Consider the following 14,966-nt stretch of genomic DNA (forward strand, 5'->3'; position numbering starts at 1 on the left):
TGCCTTCTTCTATGTTAAATCTTTTACACAGATTCTCTCTTTGAGTCTTCAGTATGATCTTTCAGGTCAGAATGCTACCTTCATTTTATAGTCAAGGAAGCTAAGGCTTAGGGAGGTAAAATGAGCTACCCACAGTCACAGCTAGAAAGTGGCAGAGCTAAAAACTGAACCTAGCAGGAGGCCGAGGCGGGCGGATCACGAGGTCAGGAGATCGAGACCATCCTGCTAAAATGGTGAAACCCCGTCTCTACTAAAAATACAAAAAGTTAGCCGGGCGTGGTGGCGGGCGCCTGTAGTCCCAGCTACTCAGGAGGCTGAGGCAGGAGAATGGTGTGAACCTGGGAGGCAGAGCTTGCAGTGAGCCAAGATTGCGCCACTGCACTCCAGCATGGGTGACAGTGTGAGACTCCGTCTCAAAACAAAAAGCAAAAAAACAACTGAACCTAGCAGTCTGACTCCAGAGTGTTCTTAACCACTTTGTCTGAGTTATAACCTCATGGTCCCCAGAACACAAGACCAAGTTTGCAGGGTGACAGGGGTAGAGGGGGATTGAGCTGTAAGAACCCCCATATAGCAACTAGCTATAGATAAACAACATGAAATGACCTTGCCTTAATTATGTAACTGAAACAGCCCCTTAGTTATCCCAGTTTCCACAAACAAACAATTCCAATGTTCTTTATTGGTCTGGCTAGGACTTTTCAATCTCAGAGAGTGAGGACATACACACCCGCTCTCCAAGGAAAACATTAGATAGTGAAGTATTTGTTTTGCTCTGTTTCACAAACGTAACATATTTCAGTGGTTATTTCTAAAGAGTAATGCTTTGGAATATTGAAAAATTTGCACTGATTTTCAGAAAAGAATTTAAGATACATATAACAGTAAAAATTAAAGTAATTGAAAATGATCCACTCAATGTTTTTAAATTGTGTGCCACAGATGTAATTATACAGCTATCATTTATGGGACATTTATTACAGGCCAGATACTGCACTAAGCCCTTAAAAGCATTATCTCATTTCATTCTGAATGAACTAGATATTAATAACCGTATTTTATAGATGAAAAAAATTAGGTTTCTCTGAGAGGGTTAAGTAAATTGCCCGAGGTCACACAGCCGTTAAGTGGTAGAGCTGGAAATAAGATTCAGAGATGACTCTGCCTTCAAACTATGTCCTAAATTCTTCTCAATATATTGCTGTGAAATTAGATCACAACAAAGTATACAGATGCATCTCTTAATTTAATAGCAATTTGGACAACTCTTTTAATCTAATTACACTTATTTTGCACATTGTTGGAATATGGAGAAATCTTTCCTTTCTACACAACTGATTCCCTCCTTTTACTCCACCAAAGTGTACTCACAGCAAATTCTGAAAGCAGCATTCTTTACTAGAATCCTAGCATCGACTCTCAGATGGGTAAGGGTGGTGGACAGTTAAGGAACTTCAACTTTGAAAGCTATTATGGTTTAACTCATAGTAATGCATTAAATAAGTCCACACATTCTGTCATTTTCCTTGATGAGGTTGAGAAAATTCAACAAAAAATTCAGATTTTTAAAATTTCCCATACAAGGATGAACATATTGGGACTGTTTTCCCTTCACCTGGTCTAATGAGAAGGGGGATTCCTGCAAAGAAAGCCACTTATGCAGGACAGAATGTTTTATTTCCTGGCAGATGATCTGTGGAAGCAGCAGGACTTGTTTCGGTGCCTTCTAAGATTAAGAAAAACTCTTGGGATGAAGGTAGGAGGGGTCCTTGGAGAGCTCAGAGAGGGGAGCTGCCCACGTATGTGGCTGGGCTGGGCCAGGCTGGGCTGGGCCCCGCCGGCGGGAGTCACGTTGGAATTCAAAGGTAGCTGCTTGATCTCTTGGTGGCTGGGACTGGGACAAGCCTGCTATAGGCTAGGGATGCCAGCAACACAAGGGTGCTGACCTGCTGGCCTCTGCTGCCTGGGGTTTGACTGCCCTGCCCACTGGGGCCTGGAAATGCAGGGCCACTGTAGGCAGGAACGTGTGAGGAGAGGTAGGCTTCCAGCCAGCGGGGCCTTTGACCTCAGCTGAGCCCTGGCTTCCTTAAAGAAAGTTAAGGATTACAAAAAATAACCTGTACAAAGCACCTTCCCAGGGCTGTCTGAACACCTAGACAGCAGAGCCCGGGATAGGGCTATTACTGAAAGATAACCATCAATTCTCTGGGTTCCCGGATGGAACACTGCAAGGGAGGGCAGGAGCTGGGCACAGTGAATACCAGCAATGAGTGACAACTTACATTCTGCCTGGAATTCAGATCCTATACACCTCAAGTTTCCAAAAAAGGGTGCTGTCCATTTCCTGAACTGGTATGGAAACATACCACTGGCTAGAGAAGCGTAAGAAGCCCCTTTATGGGGTTTCACTATTGAAAATATTGTTATATAACCATGACAGCAAAAGCAGTAATGGGGCAAGGCTGTGAGGATTTAAGTAAGAAACATCAACAGATATCCTTATACTGTGCTGTATTTCAAAAATCTTCCACAAACGAGGTTCCAGCAATCTGGAAACAGATATGTAAAACAGCATATAAGCTGCATTTACTTGCCCTTGAGCTAACAGAACACTCTCCACTGGGAATCATTAAAGAGAGTGTTTGCTGAAGGCCTGGTTTTGCTTTTTCCCTGTCCTGTATCCATCCTCCCTCTCTTCTGGTAGCAGTCTTTTTCTTTCTCTCCTTTTGGGAAATAAACTTCCCCAGTGCTACATGTTGTCTTGGTGGTCACGTCAGTCAAAATGCACTCCTCTCCCCTAGTCTCTTGAGCCAAGTTGCAAAAGAACAAAAAATAGGGCCGGGTGCGGTGCCTCAGACCTGTAATCCCAGCACTTCGGGAGTACGAGGCAGGCGGATCACCTGAGGTCAGGAGTTTGAGACCAGTCTGGCCAACATGGTGAAAACCTGTCTCTACTAAAAATACAAAAATTTAGCTACTCAGAAGACTGATGCAGGAGAATCGCTTGAATCCAGGAGGTGGAAGCTGCAGTGAGCCAAGATCGCGCCACTGCACTTCAGCCTGGGCAACACAGCGAGACTTCATTTCAAAAAAACAAACAAACAAACACAAAAAAAACAAAAACAAAAAATAGTCTGTGATGATTTGTCCTAAGGCTACATGCTGAGGAGACATCCATTAGTCTCTATGACCAGAGCTACTCTAGTGCTGTCTGTCTAAAGTCTTCTTGATCAGTCTTTTCCTCAGGTCTCTGAGCTATCCCATCCAATAATTTGTTTTGTTGCTTAGGGTAGCCAATAAGTCTTTGTTGCTTATAATAATAATAAAAAAAAAACCTTCATGCAGTACTTTTAAATGTTTGGGAGAAATCACTTTGAAACAAATAGATACGTTTGTACATACTGGAAAAACTGCAAATATCTGTTCTTCTGGTGGAAATTATTTCAATATTTGTGTCTATTTGGCTTCATCTACCAGGAGGCACCAGTGATATATTAAGAAAAGGACCCTGGATGTGACTGCATGACTCTCTAGATACGTCACATCACCTTCCCGACCTTAATTTTCTCATCTATAAATAACTTGACTAAGTTATTCAAGGTCCCTTCCAGCTTGAAAATCCGGTAATTCCATGGTTGTCTCTTTCCAAGGGCTTCCGTGTCAAAGGAGAGTTCAGGGTTTTCTCTCTTCCTCTGTCAATTCAGAGGGGCCCCGTGGATAAGGTAGAAGTTACAGTGCTACCACCAGCAGAAGACAGTGCTGATTTCAGGGGAAATGAATAAGCAGGCACAGAAAGGAACACTTGGTTTTAAAAATTCTGTCAGTTTAGAAGTAGGGAGTAGCAAATCCAGCCTCAAACACAGAGGTCCAATTGTCTCTTCAGTTTGCACAGCTACACCCAGTGTCTGATACAGAATGCCCTGGTGTGTGTCCACTCCCTGGATTGCCTGGGGAGCTGGCCCGATCATATTGCCGTCTGCCATCACATTGCATTACACTTAGGATATAATAATACAGCCACTCCACACTCAGAGCGGGAGAGGAAGACTCTTAACACACTGCTACGATTTATAGTGAGAATCTAAGAAAGGATAGCCACATAAGAGAAAGCCATTTCAATCAAGAGTTTTTCCAAACCTTATCCTTTTTGCTCAGCTAGCGTATCCACTTTTGTTAACAGATGGGCAAAATGTATTCTAAACAAGAAAAGAAGGGGTTTAAAGGCTTACAAGATCATGGGCTTGCTGCCTACCATTGGGGTCACCCAGATATACTCTAAGAAATATGTGTATTAGTGCTGGTTTGACTGCTCCCTCATTTTGTCATTTCACTAAATCTCATGGGACCCACGGGGGAAGTAATTGCCTTCTGGACTCACTCAAGCACAAAAGCATCCCTGATAGCTGCGAGCAGCCCAGCTAGGGCTGGTAAGCATTTTTTTGTTTGTCTAAATAAAACATTCTTTTCTTTATATTTTGTCTGCTAGACTTCTGGCCCTTTTAGAAATTCATGTCCTAGCTGGATCTTCAGTCTGATTGAAGGCCACTTTTCTTTCCCATGCCCCAGTCCCAGAGCCAAAGTCTGAACGTGAGATATTATGACTAACAGACCCTGCACAGGGTAGCTGGAGTCATAAAATTAACCTCTCAGTGTATTGTCCATGACTGGCCATAAACTGGCCCTTTTACCTACATCGAGGGCAGTGTGAGAAAGATGTCTCTTCAGAAGCCATCTACAAATGAATCACTTCCAGCACCACAGCTAATACGTTAATGAGTCCCCAAAGAATATAAATTCAGAAGCTGCCCTGAAAAGCTGCTTAGCAGCTCAGCTGAGAAGAATAATCCCTAGTTTTATGGAAGATGTGTGATAATGAGAGGGTGAAAAGACAGAGTGAACTGGGTCACTATACGCATTACTTACCTTGCTCAATTATTTTTACTTTTCTGGTCCCACTCCCCCTCCATCACCACTCCCATCACACGGCAAAAACAAGCACTTCATACAGGATGTGGAACTTTGATCTCAGCTTTTTCACAACTGCATGTTTGTTTTCACAGAAGAAGAACCACCACCCACCTGAGTTTTTGTCGGGCAGTCGGTTTATCCTCCACACAATGGAGTTGAAGGCATGCTCGTACTTGGCAGTTCCCAGAGTTACTCTCATGACAGGCTCAGAGCCAGAAACACTAGTGGAGCCAAAACTTGCCCCCCGGTTCACTTTGGCTTTCAAAGACTTTTCCCCCAGGACACTTTCCCTGCGGAAGTTTTTCACCCACTCACTGGGCACAGGGTAACGGATCATCACATTCTCACAGGGAACCTGAGTGAGGGGGTCACGATTGGCGGAGAAGCCAGTTGACATCCTCAGCCAGCTCTGCACCTCCACCTCTGCCCCATTGACACTTGCGGCCGTCCTGAGTGTGAAAGGCAAGGTCTTCTCAGCAAACACTGTCCTGAACCGCATTAGCTCAAACCGGCACGCATCCAAAGGGTTGAACAGAATGACCCGTGAGTTGTGGAAAACATCCTCATCCACACACCCGTGGAAACGGCACTCATGGAGCTTGATCCACTTTGTGGTGGTGGTGGGCATGATGTCCTGCCTCAAAACTATTTCATTCCCTTTGACGAGGATGTCATTGAGGCCCAGGCGGCACTCTGCAAGCCCAGACAGGAAACTCAGGATGTGGATCCGTGTCAAGACATGGTGCTGGAGAATCTGGTTGTCTCCTTTGCTCACAATGCCAGAGAATTCATCTCTGACATCCACTGTAATCTCCTCTTCAAGGTAGTTGAGGCCAACTGTGCTCAAGTCCATTGACAACACTGGCAGATCCATGAGACGGTCCTGAACTGCATGGATGAAACTCAGGAAGTCATCGTAATTGGTGGTGCCCAGCTTAATCACCTGTTCCCTCTCTGCTGTGTGGGCCACAGCAGGTTTGGGCTGGTATTTCTTCTTCTCTTTATAGGTGACACGGTCTATCCGCAAGCTGTGGATTCTGCCATTCTCATCATAGTTTTGAAGCCGGGGTTCTGAAATCTCATGACAGATCTCCAGCTTGAACTCACGGAATGGTTTTTCTAGGCCCTGCTCATAATACAGCTGCAGGTAACCAGTGTCTGTCAGTTTGACGTAGATTGGTCCCCAGTGCCTGGAGGACATGATGTTTTTCTTCTCAGGGATCCTCAACATCATTGGCCACCCGTCACGAGGCTGGGACCATGCTGATCCAGGCTGGTGAGCATCTAGTTCAATCCAGGCTACTGGGTCATCATCAGGTAGAGTTGCACTGCCAAAGTGATCAGGGTCATCAATTTGGAGTTGTTTGAGTTTTTCAACAGCATCAGAGTGTGACTGGGTTTTGCTTGAATCATCAAAACTGATGGCATCCTGGTAGACGACAATGAGGGAATCTCTTTGGCTTTTGCCCGTGGTACTGGAAATGGAACTGTTTTGGGAGCGCCTCTCCTGCTCCTCAAAGAAAGCACTGAAAGGGTTGATAGGGGAGGGCTGTACATCCTGCAGAGTCTCATTCAGGAAAGGGTTGGTTGCCCTCCAAGGTGGAGCCTCAGTTACAGAAGGCGTGCGGTTTAAAGAGGAAATGTCCAGCTTCTGAACTTTGGAGAAGTTCATCAAAGTGCTCTTGGGACGGTCCCTCTTCTTAAATGATCCCATTGAATTATAAGGTACATCTGGGATCACAGACGCACTTGGTGGTGTATTTGGCTTCAGAGGAGAGGTGACTGGTGGTAAAGGGCAGCTGACTTCATTGTCATCAAAGGTGACCCAGCTGGGAAAACGAGCAGAGGTCACTGGAGGGGCAGGGTGCCCATTCATGGCTGGACTGCTGGCCTGCCAGCTGATGGCCTCCATCTCTACTTCTTCATCTTCTTGAAGCGAGGAGGAATTGTCTAAAAGGAAAAGGAGAACATATGAGCTACTGTTCAGGGGCTCTAGAGGTAAGGAAAACTGAAGTATAGGAATGAGGGATTACTAGAATTTTAACTGGAATCCAGTACATTCCAAAGCAGCTCATTACCTGTTTCAAGTGCTTAGTCTGGGCATAGATCTCACAATTCTGTAATGAGCACCCTAGAGGAGCTATTGCATTAAGTGCAATAAGAACCCAATGGCTATACCAATACAGAAGTATTGACTGGTAGTACTAAGGTCTCTTGCAATTTATATACTCTTCCTTATTTTATAAAAGCTTCTGGAATAGATGTTTTCTGTACTTAGCTTTGAGGAATGTATTCTTAATTTTTAAACATTGAAAGCCATCTCCTATATAAAATGATATAAGCTCATCTCACTGAAAAAAAACAAGTTATCATCTGTAAGTGATAATATGATTATAAATAATATTCTTGGAGGGATTTTAGCCTAAACATAATGAATAAATATTAAAGACAAACAGTTAACCTTCTTAATATTCAGTAAGTTCATACATGTGAATAAGAAAAACACAAAAGCCCCAAAAGAAGTCTGAGTAAAGAACATAGACAACTCATGAAAGAGAAACTAAAAAATGTCTAGTAAGTATGTGAAAAATATCCAATCTCACTAGTAATAAGAAAAATGGCCGGGCGCAGTGGCTCATGCCTGTAATCCCAGCACTTTGGGAGGCCGAGGTGGGCAAATCACGAGGTCAGGAATTCGGCACCAGCCTGGCCAACGTGGTGAAACCCAATGTCTACTAAAAATATAAAAGAATTAGCTGGGCGTAGTGGCAGGCACCTGTTATCCCAGCTGCTTGGGAGGCTGAGGCAGGAGAATCACTTGAACCCGGGAGGCAGAGATAGAAGTCAGCGGAGATTGTGCCACTGCACTCCAGCCTGGGCAACAGAGTGAGACTCTGTCTCAAAAATGAAAAATGAAAAAAAAAATCAGTGAAGATTTTGAAAGATTTTAGTGCTCAATGAGGGTAAAGGTGCCATAATAGGAGCACGAAGTGGATGCTTAGTGAAACTGTAAGTTGCAACAGATGCTCTGAAAAGAGATTGGGCAATTTATATTAAGGATCTTAACACATGTTCATAAACAATGACTTAGTAATTCTACCCTAAGAAAATAAATCTAAATTATGAACCAAGTTTGAAGAACAGAGATGTCCATTTTGGCATTATTTATAATAGGGAAAAATATTTTAAATATTCGACAATTGGGTGAGTGTTAAGAAATTGAAGCCTACAATAAAATAATACCCACCCACTAAAATGTTTACAAGTAGGCAGTATATCAGGAGAAAATGCTCATGATATAATCTCCTTTTTTTCTCTAAAATATTTTTCCATCTCGAAGTTGATTTTTTATGATAAAAAGGTTATTACAAATAAAACTCCACTTTAGCAGGGCCTTCAAGGAAAGAGATACAGGACTTGGGTTTGATGAGGGCAAGATCTAAACTTTTTCAGTAACCTAAGGACCGTGGGTATCTGCTGGGGCTGTGGGAAGGGAGGGGAAATGAGGCTTTTAGCAAGGAGGAATGAATTCTGATGAAGGAACAGAACAGACAACAAATGTGTGCATATAGTAGGTACTCAATAAGGTTTTTGGATTAAATAAGTGAGAAAAGAAACTTTGCTTTAGAGTAGCTCTTCCATTCTCTACGTCTCTGCAGGAATGTGTATAGGGGATCTCTGCTACCATCCTACCCACTGTTTCTATGGCCAGTTGTTTGGAATCAAAGGGAAATGGATACTCAAATGACTGAGTTTTCTGACCACCTCACTACACCTTCACACATATCACATCCAACCACACCCATCAGCAATGCCGCACATAATTGCACATAATTATACAAGGATGGGATGCTGGCTTGTCACCCATCTTTCCAAGTAATTTATTCAAACAGATAGCAATTCTCTCAAATGAAAACATAAGTTTGAAAATGTAGGCTAGGCCGGGCACGGTGGCTCATGCCTGTAATCGCAGCACTTTGGGAGGCCGGGACGGGCAGATCACTTGAGGTCAGGAGTTCAAGACCAGCCTGCCAAAATGGTGAAACCCTGTCTCTACTAAAAATACAAAAGTTAGCTGGGCGTGGTGGCACAAGCCTGTAATCCTAGATATTCGGGAGGCGGAGGCAGGAGAAGTGCTTGAACCTGGGAGACAGAGGTTGCAGTGAGCCGAGATGGCGCTACTGCACTCCAGCCTGAGCAATAGAGCGAAACTCCGTCTCAAAAAAAAAAAAAAAAAGAAAAGAAAAGAAAATGTAGGCTGTAGGCTAAACACAAGTATGCATATACATATACACATATCCATACCCACCCCAGAAACAAAATGAGCAAAAAGCATTTTCTATATCTACAGTGACTAAAAAGGATTCTAAAGCATTTTTAAATTAAAGATGAGAATCTCCTTCAAATTAAGCATGAATCCAGTTTTGTATAAGTGATTAATTTTCTGAAAATCGAAGGGAAAACGGTCAGGAAACAACCTACACTTACAGTATTTATATTTTATTTATCATTTTGGTAACAAAGTCTAAAAGGAACATTGTGGTCCTGAGTGAAATATAATCACTTCCTTGGAATGGTAATTGATCCTGTCTAGAGAACTGGGAAAGGGGTACATCTCAAAACTCATCAATTTCTAATAAGGCAGCTCTAGAGAGCCTTTGTGATGCAGCGTTTCCACCCAAACAATCTCTATTGGCCCACCCCTGGCATCAGGGTTATCCTTTTTGTCTTGGAGCTCACTCTGTAGTTTAAAACAAGCTGAAGTCCTTTTTCTTTGGAGGGCGGCTTTCTGCCAAAGCTGTTTACACTTGCTGCTAAAGGATTCCCTTCTGTTGGGAATCTTGTCCTCAAAACAGCCCTTCTCATCTTCTAAGCCAAAAATGAAAAGAGAAAAAAAGGCCTTTGTCCCTACTGAAGATCATTTTCTTACAATAAATTCCTTTTCAAACCAAGTTAGTTTAAATCACGCCCAGTCCTAAACAGTTTTGAAGCATTAGAGTTATAATACAAACTAAACGAGTGTCTTTAAATTTGAAGGGAAATGTTTGAATTCAATTAATTTCTAGGGATTCTATTTTCTTTCTGACAGTCATTAAAATATATCAAAAGACTTTGTTACAAAATTATCTTCCCTTTGGCAGTTTCATGTCCCATAATTGCATGTATTTTTAAAACTTATTCTCTGGGATGGTAGCAGGGCATAGGTAAAATTTCTGAAATTGAGATTTTGTTTTTCTATGAAATAATTTATTTAAAGAAATCTGAGAATTGTAAGAAATAAATTCTAAGAGTTTATCCTAAGGAAATAACAGGACAAGCATGGAACGATGTACACACTGATGTTTATTACAGCAATGCTTCTATCACAGAAAAACATGAAAAAACCTGAATGCCCAAAAATGGGAGACTAGTTACATCAGTTGTCATACCCTTAAAATGAAATTCCATGTAGCTGTCAAGATGATGCTCTTGATGCATGTTAATTCACATGGAAGTTGACTAGGACATATTGTTGAGTGAATAACAAGAAACACCTAAAATATGCAGTCAAATTGCCTGCGTTTCAATTCCATACCTACGGCTTTTTAGATATGTGATTCTAGGCAAGTCTTAAATTTCCCTCTATCTCAGTTTTCCTATATATTAAATTAGGGAAATATTAAATCCTACCAGACAAATAATAAATGCTCAGTAGATGTAGGCTGTTCTTAGTACTACTACTACTACTACTACTACTACTACTACTACTACTACTACTACTACTAGAATGATAATGTGTCATTATAGAAAGTACGTATGTATTAGAAAGCTTTGGAATATAATAATCTCGTAATATTTTGATGTGAAAACAAATCTCTCATGGGATAAGAGGTGATTTAAAAAATTTGAAATCTGTATTCTTTCTTTAAAAAACTGCAATGTTGCTTACAAAATAAAGCAACATAGCATTATAATGAAAGTTCAAAACATCTCTTTATTATTACTACTAATTAGCCTTAGAGAAAGGAAACAAACTGCTTAGCTGTAGTCTGTATTGAGAAAGCAGCAGTTAGATCTTTCCCAAGACAATTATGACTGGTGTGGCTGGGACTGGAAACAATGAGAGGGGGAAAAGCTGGCAAATTTCTCCAGTAAGAAATAGGCAAAAACCAAGTATCCTGATCACAAAGCTAATTCTTCTCCACAATTCAATGTACTAATTTATTAAAATAAAACCAAAACCCAAACTCCAGCATTATTTTAATTACTATCTCTTCCACTGGCTACCTCCAAATTGTTTTTATTATGAGTTGGGCTGCTGCCAAACAAAAGCCATGTGTAAGGATTAGGTTCTCAGTCTACACCACAAGGAAAATTTCCAGTACCTAAGAGGTTCCTAGTGTCTTTACTGATGCAAACTAAAGAGAAGTGGTGGATTCTTTTAATGTTAGGCCGCAATCTATTTCAAGCTCCTAAAAGATTAAATTAAATAAAGTGATTTCAGTAGTAGTCAAAGCCACTAAAACTGAATAAAAAGTAAGAACTATGGCAGGAAAATTGTCTACATTTTGAACATAGAGACTCTACTATCTTCTTTCCCTTATTTGTTAACCTAATTTGTTAATGCAATGACAAATACAAAAAAACCATATTGACAAATGTTCACTGGAATTTATTAGGAGTGGCAAGAACAAATGTTCTAAGATCACTGCAGGCTTCTAAACATGCAAGAGCAGTGGCTGTTACATAACAGCATATAAAGGCATACCTCGTCTTTTTGTACTGCACTTTACAGATACTGCATTTTTTTTTTTTTTTTTGGAGATGGAGTCTCGCTGTGTCGCCCAGGCTGGAATGCAGTGGCGCTATCTCGGCTCACTGCAAGTTCCGCCTCCCGGGTTCAAGCCATTCTCCTGCCTCAGCCTCCTGAGTAGCTGGGACTACAGGTGCCTGCCACCACACCCGGCTAATTTTTGTATTTTTAGTAGCGACGGGGTTTCACTGTGTTAGCCAGGATGGTCTCGATCTCCTGACCTCATGATCCGCCCGCCTCGGCCTCCCAGAGTGCTGGGATTACAGGCGTGAGCCACTGTACCCGGCCGATACTGCATTTTTTATGACTAGAAGATCTGTGGCAACCCAAAGTCTGTCAGCACCATCTTTACAACAGCACATGCTCACTCTGTCTCTGAGTCACGTTTTGGTAATTCTCGCAACATTAAAACATTTTCACTATAATTATATCTGTTACAGTGATCTGTGATCTTTGATGATACTATTGTAACTGTTTTGGGGCACCATAAACTGTGCCCATATAAGATGGCAAACTTAATAAAATGTGTGTGTTCTGGGCTGCTCCACAGTCTGGCCATTCCCCTATCTCTCTCTCTCTCTTCAGGCCTCCTTATTCCCTGAGACAAAGCAATATTGAAATTAGGCCAATTAAGAATCCCACTATGGCCTCTTAAGTATTCAGATGAAGAGTTACATGTCTCTTACTTTCAATCAAAAGTGAGAGATGAGTAAGCTTAGTGAACAAGGCATGTCAAAAGCGGAGACAGGCCAAAAGCTAGGCCTTCCATGCCAGTTAACCCAGTTGTGAATGCAAAGGAAAACTTCTCAAAGGAAATTAAAAGTGCCACTTCGGTGAACACATGAATGATAAGAAAGTAGTGACAACATTCTCTTAAGCCAGAGCCTAATTCAGAGGAAGGCCCTACCTCTCATCAATTCTATGAAAGTGGAAAGAGGTGAGGAAATTGCAGAAAAAATAAATAAATAAATAAATAAATAAATAAATAAATAAATAAATAAAGCTAGCAGAGGTTGGTTCATGAGGTTTAAGGAAAGAAGCCATTTCCATAACATAAAAGTAGAAGGTTAAACAGCAAGTGCTAATGTAGAAGCTGCAACAAGTTATCCAAAATATTTACCTAATATAATTGAGGAAGGTGGCTACACTAAGCAACAGATTTTCACTGAAGATAAAACAGCCTTTTACTGGAAGAAGATGCCATCTAAGATGTTAATAGCTAGAGAAAAGTCAATGCCTGGCTTCAAAACTTCAAAGGACAGGCTGACTCTCTTGCTAGTGGCCAATGTGGCTGGTGACTTTAAGTTGAAGCCATTGCTCATTTACCATTCCAAAAATCTTAGCGCCCTTAAGAATTATGCAAATCTACCTTGCCTGTGCTCTATCAATGGAAGAACAAAGCCTGGATGACAACACATCTGTTTACAGCAGGAATTACTGAATATTGTAAGCCCAGGTTGAGACCTACCGCTCAGAAAAAAGAGGTTCCTTCCAAAAATATTACTACGCACTGACAATGCACCTGGCCACCCAAGAGCACTGATAGAGATGTATAAGGAGATTAATGTTGTTTTCATGCCTGCAGCCATGGAACACATCATCCATTCTCTATCCCACGGATCAAGGAGTAATTGTGATTTTCAAGTCTTCTTATTTAAGAAATACATTTTGTAAGGCTGCCATAGATAGTAATTCCTCTGATGGATTGGGGCAAGGTAAACGACAACCTCCTGGAAAGGATTCATCATTCTAGATGCCATTACAAACATCTGTGATCCATGAGAGACGTTAACATTCACAGGAGTTTGTAAAAGTTGATTCCAAGCCTTGTGGATGACTTTGAGGAGTTCAAGACTTCAGTGGAGGAAATAACTGCAGATGTGGTAGAAACAGTGAGAGAACAAGAAGTGAAACCTGAAGATATGACTGAATTGCTGTAATCTCATGATAAAACTTTTCTTTGGTCTTTTTTTTTTTCCTTTTTATGGAGAACAGGGTCTCAAACTCCTGGGCTCAAGCTATCCTTCCGCCTTTGCCTAAGTGCTCAGATTATAAGCATGATCCACTGCACTCGGCCTCATGATAAAACTTTAATGGATGAGGAGTTGCATCTTATGGATGAGAAAATAAAGTATTTTCTTGAGATAGAATCTACTCCTGGTGAAGATGCTGTGAACACTGTTGAAATGACAGCCAAGAGTTTAGAATATTACATAAACTAGGGCTGAAAAACTACAGATTGGGTACTATGCTTACTACCTGGGTGACAGGATCATTTATACCCCAAACTTCCATGTCATGTAATATGCCCATGTAACAAACCTGCACATGTACCTGCTGAATCTAAAATAAAAGTTGAGGCCAGGTGCGGTGGCTCATGCCTGTAATCCCAGCATTTTGGGAGGCCAAGGCAGGTGGATCACTTGAGGTCAGGAGTCCGAGACCAGCCTGGCCAACATGGCAAAACCCCATCTCTACTAAAAATACAAAAATTAGCTGGGCATGGTGGCGGGCACCTGTAGTCCCAGCCACTCATGAGGCTGAGGGAGGAGAATCACTTGAACCCAGGAGGTGAAGGTTGCAGTGAGCCGAGACTGCGCCACTGCACTCCAGCCTGGGTGACAGAGCCATTTCCATTTATTTGTCTCAAAAAAATAAAATAAGTAAACATTGAAAATATGTTTTAAAATAATATTACATAAACTTAGTTGATAAAGCAGCAGCAGGATTTGAGAGGATTGACTCCAATTCTGAAAGATGTTCTACAGTGTGTTAAATGTTATCAAATAGCATCACATACTACAGACAAATCTTTCATGAAAGGAAGGGTCAATTGATGCAGCAAACATCATTGTTGTTTTACATTAAGAAATCGTCACAGCCATTCCAACCCTCAGCAGCCACCACCCTGAGGCAAGGCTGTTCACCAGAAAAAGATTATGTCTTGCTGAAGGCTCAGGTGATCATTAGCACTTTTAGTAATAAAGTGGTTTTAATTAAAGCATGTACACTGTTTACACATAATGCTATTGCACACTTAATAGACTATAGTATAGTGTAAGCATAAGTTTTATCTGTACTAAGAAACAAAAACATATGTGTGACTTGCTCTACTGCAATCCTTGCTTTATTGCAGTGTTCTGAAACCAAACCTACAGTATATCTGATGTATGCCTGTACTTAAAACTGTACAACCAGCCACAGA

At 41.5% G+C, this 14,966-nt stretch overlaps 1 protein-coding gene across 1 annotated transcript in view; it reads right to left on the reverse strand.

The window, feature by feature from the left end:
- Nucleotides 1-14,966, reverse strand: part of LOC101127591 (stonin-2) — a 260,143-nt gene that overhangs the window by 96,902 nt on the left and 148,275 nt on the right. The window contains exon 7 of the mRNA XM_063698159.1: nt 5,080-6,918. Within this exon, the coding sequence (XP_063554229.1) occupies nt 5,080-6,918 (1,839 nt within the window). The remainder of the gene's footprint in view (nt 1-5,079; nt 6,919-14,966) is intronic.

This window comes from Gorilla gorilla, chromosome 15 (assembly GCF_029281585.2).
Source record: "Gorilla gorilla gorilla isolate KB3781 chromosome 15, NHGRI_mGorGor1-v2.1_pri, whole genome shotgun sequence".
Taxonomy (NCBI): Eukaryota; Metazoa; Chordata; class Mammalia; order Primates; family Hominidae; genus Gorilla; species Gorilla gorilla.